This window comes from Orycteropus afer, unplaced genomic scaffold (assembly GCF_000298275.1).
Source record: "Orycteropus afer afer isolate SDZICR_OR568_19922 unplaced genomic scaffold, OryAfe1.0 scaffold00623, whole genome shotgun sequence".
In the NCBI taxonomy this organism is placed as follows: Eukaryota; Metazoa; Chordata; class Mammalia; order Tubulidentata; family Orycteropodidae; genus Orycteropus; species Orycteropus afer.
Window position 1 is genome coordinate 221,521 of NW_006922210.1, and position 12,040 is coordinate 233,560.

The 12,040-nt window shown below is 43.3% G+C and overlaps 2 protein-coding genes across 2 annotated transcripts in view; one reads left to right on the forward strand and one right to left on the reverse strand.

The window, feature by feature from the left end:
- MYH11 (myosin heavy chain 11) overlaps nt 1-6,510 on the forward strand; it is a 145,277-nt gene extending 138,767 nt beyond the window's left edge. The window contains 1 exon segment of the mRNA XM_007956470.2: nt 6,378-6,510. Within this exon segment, the coding sequence (XP_007954661.1) occupies nt 6,378-6,510 (133 nt within the window).
- Nucleotides 6,511-9,269: 2,759 nt separating this feature from the next.
- The window catches only part of NDE1 (nudE neurodevelopment protein 1), a 70,667-nt gene continuing 67,896 nt past the window's right edge, over nt 9,270-12,040 (reverse strand). The window contains exons 7-8 of the mRNA XM_007956469.1: nt 10,146-10,297; nt 9,270-9,363 (exon numbers count right to left, since the gene is read on the reverse strand). Coding sequence (XP_007954660.1) covers nt 9,270-9,363; nt 10,146-10,297 — 246 coding nt within the window. The remainder of the gene's footprint in view (nt 9,364-10,145; nt 10,298-12,040) is intronic.

A 12,040-nucleotide genomic window follows, 5' to 3' on the forward strand; every position in this document is an offset into this window, starting at 1 on the left:
CCAACAGCCACTCCTCGGAAGGAAGATTGGACAATCTACTTCTGTAGTGATACTGCCTCAGCAACCTGGGTGGGGGGGGATTTGCTATGAATCAGATCTGACTAGACGGGCACATAACAACAACATATCTGACCCAAACTTCTGAACCCCAGACCCCAGACCTTTTTGGCATTCCCACTAGGGTGTCTAATAGGCATCTCCCATTTAATATGCCCCACCCTGAGCTTGGATGCAACCCCTTCACCCCCAAGCCAGCTTCTCTCATCATCCTCCCCAACTCAGCAACTGGGATGAAAGCTGCTGGTAACTCAGACCAAAATGCTGTGGACCTTCTTTTTCTCCCCACATCCAGTCTGTCAGAAAATCTGGTCAGGTTTACCTTAATCACCCAGTACATCCAGCATCCAACCACTGCTTGCTACCCTGGTACCCGCCACCCATCACCTCTCATCTAGTTACTTTCACAGGCTCCAACTCCATCTCCTGCTCCCAAACTGCCCGTAGTCTGTTTTCAACACAGCAGCCAGAGGGATCCTGGTCAGATCACATCCCTCCTTTACTTGGGACCTTCTGCCTCACTCAGAGCCAAAGCAAAGTCCTTACAGTGAGTGATTAGTCTCACAATCTACTTCCGTAGTGATACTGCCTTAGAAACCCAAGGAGGGGTCGCTATGAGTCGGGGCCGACTCGACAGCACATAACAACAACAACAGGCCCGACATGATCTGTGTCCACTGCCCCTGAATCACCTGTCTGACCTTTCACACAGCCTTAGAGGCCTCTGTATCAGCTGTTCCCTGTCTGGAATAAACTCCCCTTTAGACATCTGCAGAGCTAGCTCCCTCCCTCCCTTCTAGTCTTTACTCAAAAGGTACCCTGTCTAAAATCCCAAGCTAACTCCATACAGATCCTCCCCTTCTCTGCCCCCACCTGACACACTATGTAACATGCTATTTATTTTACTTGTCTCGTTTATGCCCTGTCTGCCCTCTAGGTCTGTAGGCTCCAGGAGCACAGAGGTTCTGTCTTCATCCTCAGAGTCTAGCACAGGGCACAGTAAGCCTTTGACGAGTTATGGATGACGCTCCATTCTCATACCACCTCCTTCATTTTGCCCTAGCCTCTTTCTCTACCAAAACAAAACAACAAAGCCACTGCCGTCGAGTCGATTCCAACTCATAGTGACTCACACTGGGTTTCTGAGGCAGTAAATCTTTATGGAAGTAGACTGTCTAATCTTGCTTCCATGGAGTGGCTGGTGGTTTGAACCACCAACCTTCTGGTTAAGAGTCAAATGCTTTAGGCACCGTGCTACCAGAGCTCCTTTTACTACTTCTACTATATTTTTAATTATATTTTCTCTGAAATTAACTTAATTTACATATAGATATGATTAACTTACACCCTAGCTTGTTTACCAGCACCACTTGCATTAAATAGGTCTCAATGAAAACAGCACAACAGAGTTCTAGTTATGTGGCCTCCTTATGACTCTGGGGAGTTCTGGTGGTACAGTGCCTAAGGCACTTGACTGCTAACCAGAAGGTGGGTGGTTCAAACCCACCAGCCACTCCTCAGAAAGAAGGTTGGACATCTACTTCCATAGTTATACTGCCTCGGAAACCCAAGGAGGGGTCGCTATGAGTCGGGTCTGACTTGATGGCAGTGAGTTTGTTTTTTTCTGGTTTGATGACTCTGACCCCCAGGTCTACATCTCAGTTATAAAAGGTGAAGACCAACATTAGCACCAAGTACACTCTTTCTGATACAGGTATCTTTAAAGAGAGTTGAAAAGGGATTCTGTTTCTCACTGTGCAATTCAGTGGTGTATCCCGGAATCATCTAACATCACCTGGTGTAACCGACTCCACACACTTTGAAACCTTGGCATGCCAAAGGGAAAACCCAACCTCTGGATGGGGATGGGGGGAAGGGAGTGGCTGGTTCAGGGCACCAGGGCAGGGAGAAGCCCCCAGGAGATGAGGGCTTGTGGGCTCCACTATAATGGATTGGAAACCAGACCTAATGCTCAGCATACAGCAAGGACCCAGGAGCAGCTCCCAGGGTTGAGAGTCGTCAGAGAAGAGCTGTTCTCACACCACGAAGACTCTCCACCCTCCAACCTGCTAGTGCCTGGGCTGAGTGGTGGGGAGACAACCCCAGAACCCTCGCAGCCCCTGTGCTTGGGCCCACTGATGCCATTAGCATATACTAAACATCCTCTTTGGGGTTCAACCCAAACAAATGATCCCTTTTCTAGGCAATTCAAGCCAATACTGAACAACAAACCATTCCTGCCAGTCCTGATATGAACTTACAATTAATGCAGGATGAAGATATGTCATACCTCTTTAGCTTTGTCCAAGTTTCAGGTACAGAAAATCAAGCAACTAGGGCTTTGAGTGAGGTTGGCAAGCTCAGCCAGCTCCAGTGAACAAAACCATTGCAAGGCAAATTTTACACTATTTTATCTCAACACTGAAACCAAAAACCAAACCAGTTGCTCTCAAATCAATTCCAACTCCTGATGACCACGTGCTGCAGAATAGAACTGTTCCCCATGGTGTTTTCAAGGCTGTGGTCTTCTGCCAACCTTTTGGTTAACAGTTGAGCACTTAACTATTTGTGCCACCCATGGACTCCTAAATCTCAATATAGGACTTTCTTGAGGCACCTCTGGTGGTGTAGTGGTTAAAGCATTGGCTTGTAACCAAAAGCTTGGTGGTTCAAATCCACCAGCTCTTCCACAGGACAAAGATGAGGTGGTCTGCTTCTGTAAAGATTTACAGCCTTGAAAACCTATGAGGCAGTTCTACCCTGTCCTATAAGGCACTATGAATTGCCTTGATAGCAGTGGTTTTGGTTTGGTTTTGATTTAACCAATATACATTATCATTTATCCTGGGGCCAGTCATCTCCAACATGCACTCAAAAGGTATCCACTTCTACCTTCTTGCTAGAGATGTAAAAGGTAATTAATGAAGACTAATGAAGTAGTAATAAAGTAAGATGCCACTCCAGGGGTCTGGCCTGGGACTTTTCAGCTTCTGCTCCAACACTGATCTCTTGGACTAGGGTACCCGAATGCCTTTCCTTTCCTGAACAGGTATGCATGATGGGAAGCAACCTGCCTTCTTTAAAGGACTTCTGAAGTACATACTGTTTTAAAAAAAAACAAAACAAAAAAACCAAACTGCACTGTCTTTTTGTGTGCCAGTATCTTTAAGACCTTTTGGTTTCAGGAGCCTAGCTGCAAGGTTGACTTAAGATGCCTTTACTTATTTAATTGAAGCAAATGCCTTATTATTATTTTAAAAATTATTATTAAAAATGTACTTAAGCAGGCACCTTCATTTTGCTGCTGGTAACTAGCAGGGACTCTCTCTCTCTGTTTCAGAGGCCCCCTCCCCCAGGAAACTCCACAATGACTCACCAGGTATCATGCCTTCAGCTTTGCAGCTCCTGTGTGTTGCACTCAGTTTCCATTTTCTTTCTGCCCATCGCGCCCCCACCCTCCGTTTTTTGGCCCTTGCAAATTCCCATGAGATCCTGAAAAATCTGAAGGCCTGGATATCTTAGTTCAAAATTGTCTTGAATCAAAACTAAGATAAACATGACTGTAAGACCTCAACTCTTGACCTGTTTTCCTTCCCCTCTCTGGGCAGTGCTTTGGCCTATGACACAGCACTGAACAATGGGACCTTCATCACTATGTACTGATGAGATTCTAGAGGCTGTATGTTATTTGAGTTTTTCTTACCTGCATGGTGACAGACTCTTTCACACTGTTAGGACACTTGGCTCTCCTCCCTTGTAAAATTAAGACACCCCACTGAGTGGGTATGACAATTCCACTACTGGGGTTATGTCTAGAGAATGTACTTGATTTTGATCTGGCTGCTCTGGTTCACAAATGATAACCACAGCCCAGCAACTCGTCCTCCCAATCTAGCTTTCACAAACTTGCCTGCAAAGGAAATGAACACTCACTGTGATGTCTCACAAATGCCGGAATTGCACAAGGCTTGAGCAAGATATAGCTGCTTACTGCATCATCAGGGAAAGGGGGTGGAGGAAGCCAGGCACTGCAGAACAAAGCACTTTGCAGAGCACTGTCTGGAGGCATGTTCAAGGATGGGAATGGACGCCCAAGACTTGAGGAAGCCCATGGGGCCCTTCACAAAGAGAGTGAAGAGGTCTCTCCGTCTCGATTTTAATAATTTTTCCAATATGAGTTAGCCAAATTGGGCCTGGTTTCCCTCTTCCCACCACCTGAGAGGCCAAACAAGCCACAGCTGTGTCTAGCTTCTCTTTTGGAGACTCTGCTTTGCTGTCTATCAAAATACTTAAAGCTGGATGAGGTCTTGGCAAGAGCTTTAGTGTCAGTTTCACAGGGGAACAGACACATCTGTAGGACACAGCTTTTGAGCAGCACTCCTACCCCCTAACTGGAATCAAAGGAATAAGCTGAAATCGAGGGTAGGCTAGAGTGAAGGACTCAAAAGCTGGACAAAAACCAAGTCCTTGCAAAGTACCCTCTTGCACTTAGACCTAGTGTGCCAACAGCAACCTGGAGAAGCTGAGTCCATGAATAGCATCCAGATTATCCAGGATGAGACCATGTAAGAAAACCTTTAGAAGGATCCCTTACTTTCTGTAGCAAATACAGCCAGAGTCAGCCCTTGCCCAGGATTTAAACCTAGTTCCACCAAGAAAGATACCTGAGCCTTGTGGGAATGGTGTCCAAGCAGGGCTTAGAATAACCCAGGGTACAATTTACTTCTTTGATCAAGGGAGCAAACTTATCAATTGAACTGCCTTCTAGTTGGCAAATACTGACTTTCCCAAGAGACAAAACGAGAGTCCCTATAGCCCTGCAGCTAAGGTGAGGTACTATTTCCTAGTCCTATGGAACCCTGTTGAGAAGGCCTCTTTCCCCTCTTTGCTTCTCACTGTTTTTCAAGCCAGAGGGTTGGGGTGGAAGGAGCTGTCCATCTCTCACTTTGGGACTCTTCCGTCAGATCTAAGTTCTTGCAAAACATAGTGCTAAACAAATAAAAGGTTTTTAAAGGTCACTTGTAGAGAGAGAGCAGTGGAAAGTTAGTTCTTAAGGAGCTGGAGCCTAGAAGCTTCCCTCCAGAGTGAGTGGAACTGGCCTAAGAATCTCTTGTTGGGGTGGCTACAACTTTAAGTATTTATTCCTGATCGCTGCACTCTGGAACGCACCACCCTTTGAGTGTGGGTGACCTTTAGTGCCTCATCCTCTCCTGCCCCCAAAAGGCTCATGCTGGGACTCCCCTTCTCAGCGATCATGAATCTCTGGGCCTTGCTTACGCCTCTGGTCTTACCTGTCTGAATGTTTCTTTTGACTAAAGAATTGGTAACTGGGGTGGACTTACCCTCAATGGCTTCATCCAGCCTTTGGGTGATGAGTAGGTCATTTACATCACAGAAAGTTTTTGCTTTCTTCTGGGACATCCTCAAATGAGTTATGGCCTATGCTCCAATTCAGGTCAAACAGGGCCCAACAGTGATTATTTGTTGTAATCCTGAAGATACTGCTAACATTTCTTCCTAACAGCAAAGGTTAACTGTAGGCAGATCTGGATTTTCCTCACCTCATTCCTTCACCCCACACCCAAAAACTCACTTCACATGACCAGGCCTTCATGAAAGCAGGTAGGGCCTGGGTGGTAACTCAGAGAGGGCACCCAGCAGCACCAGAGAAGAGAGGGAGAAGGGAAAGGTAAAGACAGAGAAAGGGGTGTCCTACCAGTTAGAGCTAAAATACACCATGAAGTACTACGTGTTACTTATTTTCTAACAAATATTCACTGAGCACCTAGCCATACACAGTGCCTACCACTAAACAAAACAAACCCACTGCCATTGAGTCGATTCTGACTCATAGTGACCCCAAAACAGGTGTAGTGCCGTCCTGGGGAAGCTCAGTCCAAGAAGCTGCACTCCCGCAGGGGTTCTGCCTTGCTCTTCAGCCAAGGAGCACCCTCTGTCCCACTTCTGGGCCAGCTTTCACTACAGGCTCTCACCCCACAGGGGATGAATGAAAACCAAGGGGAAGAATAAATCACCATCTCCTTTTTTTCTTTTTAAAATACCACAGATCAGGGTTCTGTGGGTCACCAAATGGTTGAGCCAAACATTTTTTAAAAAGCAGATAATTTTGCTTTGAAAAACTTACTTTCTTCCCATTTCAGCTGATTTAAATACCTTGACAGGTCAGAATTTGTTGATTTCAACCTGAATATTTTCATATGATTTGTTTTGAATTTGCACTTCATTTTTGCTCATTAAAAAAAAAAAAAAAAACCTATTCCAATTTTGACTAAGGAAACATGTTTTCTTAAAACCCACAGGCGAGGAAACGAGACCTCTTTTGTTCCACCTAGAAGGTCTGGAGGACGTAGAGTTATTGAAAACGCTAATGGTTCTGAGGAGGAAATGGACGCTCGTGACGCTGATTTCAATGGAACCAAAGGCAGTGAATAAGCAACCAACTAGTTTTGCACCTCAGCAGGAAAGAACAGAGACGACAAAACCTGGTGGACAATACTTAGCACTATCAAAATCCGTTTCCAAATTCCAAACACCACAGACACCCCATCACAAGAAATATAAAAACAGCACCCTGTACTTGGGAGATAAATTTAAGTTTTATGATGTCCCAGATGAGAAGAACCCAATAGGAAACAGAAACATACCCTCTCTCACTCTAGCAATGAATTTGTACAGAGATCCTGAGTTTAGAATAATATATCCACAGTAAACAGTCACTGGCAACTCAGTTTACATGGAATGGGGAAAAAGTCACCAAAATTGGTGCCAATGTCCCTCACTCCCAAGTCATTCCCTATCCTGTGTACCCTTTGAGTCCTTGAGTTGACCCTTATTTGAGACTTCTTTTTATCCCTCCTGGTTACCACACCTCTGACGCACACAGTTCACCAAGACCAAGTGCCTTCTTTAGTCACATGAATTGAAGAGACACTCTGCTCAGATGGCTAAGAGCAGGAATGTTACACTGTTGTATATGCACCCTGATTGTACTTAAGGACACCCTCACTAATAAAAGGTTATAAATCACTAGAATGTAGTGGGCTTTTCTGTTCCATAGTCTTCTGTAGAGTGAAAGAAGAGAGTGTGTGTGGGGTTCTCGTTTACTCCTATGACGTGAGGGTTCTTATTCCATCAGTGGGGAAACTGAGGCCGAGGGAGGTGGATTAAGCTGGCCAAGATTTCTTCTCACAGAAGCTCTCAAACTCTTCCCTCAAGCAGAGAGAGAAGCAAAGGGAGGTGTCTGAGGGCTGTCTCCAGCCAGGATGAGGGTGGCTCTAGGTGAGAGGAACAGGATGATGTGCTGATGGGGTCAGCATAGCACTGCCTCCTGGACCATCCACTGACCCAGAAGAACAGCTTTATCAGTTGAAACTCAAATGTACATAATATGAGGAATACAAAATGTGTTTGAATTTTTAAGTTAATTTTTAATTTTAATTGTTAAAACATTTAAGATTTTTAGTACTGCCGCCTTTCACCCAGCAGAGGTCAGCAAACTATCGGTAAAAGCAGGATGGTATTTTAAGTTTTGCTGGATAGTTATTTTGTGATTTCTATCACATACTCTTTGTTTTTTAACAACTCTTTGGAAATGTAAAAACCGTTCATTCTTTGCTTGAGGGCCTGTGGGCCCTTTCCTTCTTCAGTCCGAGTGTCTCAGTGGAGATCTGCTCACCACAGTTCTGTTCAACACAGACTACTCCATATAACAACCCAGTGGGATAAGAAAGGTTGGAGAAAAGAGAAACATGGAAATTTAAAAAGGCTCAACTGAATGACCAAATGTTACTGTGCCGTTACCAATACACAAACATATCCCAAACACATTCCTAAAAAGCTGACTTGAATGGAAATTTTTAAAAAACATTAACTTTTCTTCATAGTTAGTTACTTGGTTGAAAACAGAAGGTAAAACTGTTTCCTATCACTATGTGTGCAAACATAAATACAAACACATGAAGCAGTACTGATTGAACACCACCAACAACTAATTAAACAGTCATTTCTCTTGATTTTATTGTTCTTTTAAAAAAATAAAAGGACATCTATTACTGATACAGGTTAAGGAGGTTTCTTAGGGTAACAAACCTGGCATTGCAGTTTAATTCTTCTGCTGGCCTTCAGTAGCATTAAGTGCTACTTAAAAGCATTAAACAGGCATTTTTGCTGTTCTTTCAGAAAATAACTTAGTAACCAAAGGAAGGTAACTAAGTGACAAGCATGCTCCTGAAACTAGTGGGCTTTTTTTTAAAACTTCAGTCTGAAAGCAGCAGTTATAGTTATAACAAGCAGTGTTTGGAATAGATACACACCCGTGTATGCTTCCTTGTATAAAAAGGAAGCTTCCAACAACAATCCTTGTGTTTCCACTTTATTTGAAGGTCACCTGATTAACTTATCATGAATGAAGTCCTGTTCTCAGGGGCTGCATTACCAAGGCCACTCTGCCTCATGAATTTCAGGGTCTGGAAGCTGAGGTCACCCCTACGCGGGGGTGTGTAGGACAGCTACCAGTCGGGACTTAACTAAAGAGGACACAGATTTTCCCTGACCCTAGGTCAACAGGACATTTAATCTAACACTCAATCTCATCTCTAAAAGCCTCAATGAGAGGCAGGTTAAAATGTCTCAGATGTGCACTACCACTGTTTTAAAAGGCATGGACCTAGTTTACTCTTCAGTCTTAGCTATGATTTAAGTTCAGCAGTCAGTCCTTACTGCGCTTTCACAAAGCACTGGAGATTTTGTTTTGGAAAATTCTACTTGAGTGGAGATTGGAGGTGAGTGCTTAAAAAAGCAAGCGTGAGCCTCTGGGATGGGCTCAGAGATGCCTAGATTTATGGAGTCTCCAGACATGAGAAGTACTTGTCATGACCACTCAGGATTCACGGGTTAGTGCGGACCCTGGTCTCATCACTCACTTCCCAGAGCTCTTCCAGTCTGTCCCTGTCTCTGTGCAACACACAACAAAAGTGGAGCTTAGGGGTCATCAGACAGCCTTTCATGGGCACAAATACCAGGGGCCACCAGTGACAACCTCAAGTCATGTGTTTGGGCCACAAAGCTACCTATAGTGACTACTGGCTATTTTTTTTTCTCTAACTTAAAATAAAAAACAAAACTAGTTTAAAGAGTGGAAGAAAGGTAACAACTTCTGAACAAACACCAGGGCTTCAGGTTCCGTGGTTTTCCTAAAGCAACATCTTGACTACACCCTGGGCTGACGGCAGCGATGGTGAGGAAATATTTGAAGCCGGCTTCCCAAATTCCAGGCGTTTTCCCAACCTTCAGACAGAGCAAACCAAATTAAGCTGATAATGACAGCTGGTACAAACTGGCTACTATCAGGGCACACAAATTAGAAGAATAAATATCAAAAGAGATGAGGGCAGTGTCCCACCATGACTGAATTTTCTCTCCTGTGAAATCAAGAAAACCACACACTGCTATCCATCTCTCATTCCCCAGGCTGCACAAAAGTCCAGGCCCAGAAGCGCCTCTAACAAGCCCACTTCTAAAACGTCTAGAAGTCATGTGTACATCAGGGAAAACGGTTCTGAATTTCCTGTCCCTGGTTATGTGGCCTGGGGAGATGGTGAACATATTTTACAAAAGTGCTAAATCTGGAAGCTGCCTTGATTTTCTTTATGCATGAAAATAAATGATGCTACTAGTGGCCAGATTTGCAGTTTCCAATAGGGTGAATGGATAGAGTTTAATGCCAATTTCCTGAAGGTTCTCAAAAGTTTAAAAAAAACACGCCTGCTCTGGGAGAAGCAAGGCGGTGCTTGCAGCTCAACTCCAGAACAAGTGATTTCTATAAGACTTGTAAGTCACAGCAGGACTGTAAGTTGGGGCTACAGAATCAAAAATAAAAGCGACTCTCTCCTTGTTTGTCCAATCAGAAGGCATCACTCAATTCTGTCTTGAGGGAGAAAACAGACAGTAAGGTAGGCTGACATAACACTACAACTTTTTAAAAATGGCTATGGGTTGGGGGTTACAGTCTCCCTCCTGGAATGGCCAAGCCTCCACTATTGAGCAGAGATACATCAAAAGGTACTAACCCTTTATCACTCAAAGGCACGCTGGTGCTGCTGGCCCGTCTGTCGCCACCATCTCTGTTTTTGCTCCCCTGCCCTGAGGCTGGCCCACTTGTTCTGTTTGGAGACTGATCATACACGAAGTTCCGGCAAGATGCAAGTTTTGATTCCAATGCCTGGAGAGAAACATGTTGTGCTGGTTAATTCTAAGTGTCAACTATGGTTTTATGCTAGGTTATGATTCCCAGTGGCTTTCCCACACTAGACTAGTTGTTGCTCCATAATGTAATGTAAGAGCACCCAAATTAACTTAGGACTCCCAACATGAGATGGTGGCTATGCTAAGATTTGAGGCTAAAACTCCATTTTGAATGAAAAATGGCCCCTGCATCAGGAACACAACCTGTCACTCCTGTAACTCTGCACTGGGCCCTGAGAAAATTACTTGATAAACATTTTCAGAAAACAGTGTAATTTTGTTTGCTTACAGGTTTTGCTTTGCTTTGCTTGAAGCCAGGTCCAAAAGAATTCTCAGAACAGATGCATACTTAAAATAAACCTTAGAATTATGCACATCCTCCCTGCAGTCACACAAAGGAGGGTCTCATGATTATTTTGAGGCCAGATGTGCTCAATTTAATGATTACTTTGTAACTTTAATAAACAACTTTAGAAACATATATAATCTCCTACCAATCAGATGCACCTCACCCAATTTTGTAACTATTACCTAAAGGTAGGGAGCTCTAGTGGTGTAGTGCCTAAAGCATAAAGGTTAACCAATCCCTGAATTTTTACTGAATTTCCTTATATCAACTCTTCAAACTGTCTCCTCCTTCGATCACTTAGTTCACAATCCTCTGGACTTTCTGATTCCTGATTTATAAATTGCCACAGCTCTTACTGAAAGCTCTTTACTTTTAATTTCAACCACACTCTGCCATTTTGCTCCATGACAAATGCAAAGTAATGTTATCACCGTCCATAATGTAATCAATTATTGTAGTGAAGCTCAGGGAAGAAAATAAAAAAAAAAAAATGAGGTACTAGCATATCTGAATTGGGTGACTTCAGACCTAACTTAAAAACTCTCTTTTAAATTAAACTAAGATTTTGATTTCTAGTCAGTCCTTTTTGTCGGTTTTACTGCTTGAAAAACAAAGGCGGCAAAAGTTAGGATTTCTAACCTGGATAAAGAATTACTTGGTGCCTGTTAAGAATGTTTGTGCAGTTAGCCCCAGAAAAGGCACCTTAGCTCAAGAATAAGACATAAAAGTAATATTAAGTGAAGTCAGAACATGGAAATAACTTAGCTAAGACAGGTCTATATCAAGTCTTAATTCACATCTTGTCTCCCAAATTAAAATCATCACTCACTAGTATCTTCCATTGTGTTGCTACTAAACAAAATAAACAAAAAAAACCTCACTGCCATCAAGTCAATTCCAACTCATAATGAGTGACTTACTGGGTTTCCAAGGCTATAAATCTTTATAGAAGCAGACTGTCCCCATCTTTTTTCTGCAGAGTGGCTGAGGGTTTTAAACCACCGACCTTTTGGTTAGCAGCCCAATGCCTTAACCACTGTACCACCTGAACTCCAGAATAGTTTCTGCTAGCCTTCTGTAAATAAAAAAGTCTTTTGTAACTAAGGTAGAGACTAAATTTGTTAAGATAAGGGGAGAAATTGCATATGTGACAGAAAATTAGCCCCTGACAGAATGCTTTTTCAAACAACTCTCAGCATATAACCACCTCAGAATGCAACAAATAAGCTTACCGACAATGTTGATGCTTATAAGTTAACAAATTGTTTGTAGTTTTTCCCATGCTTCCTCCCCCTGCACTACATGCCTGCAAACTCAACTCCTTTGTTTATTATACCTTCTTAAGCCCCAACTAGCAGCTCTGGTAGCATA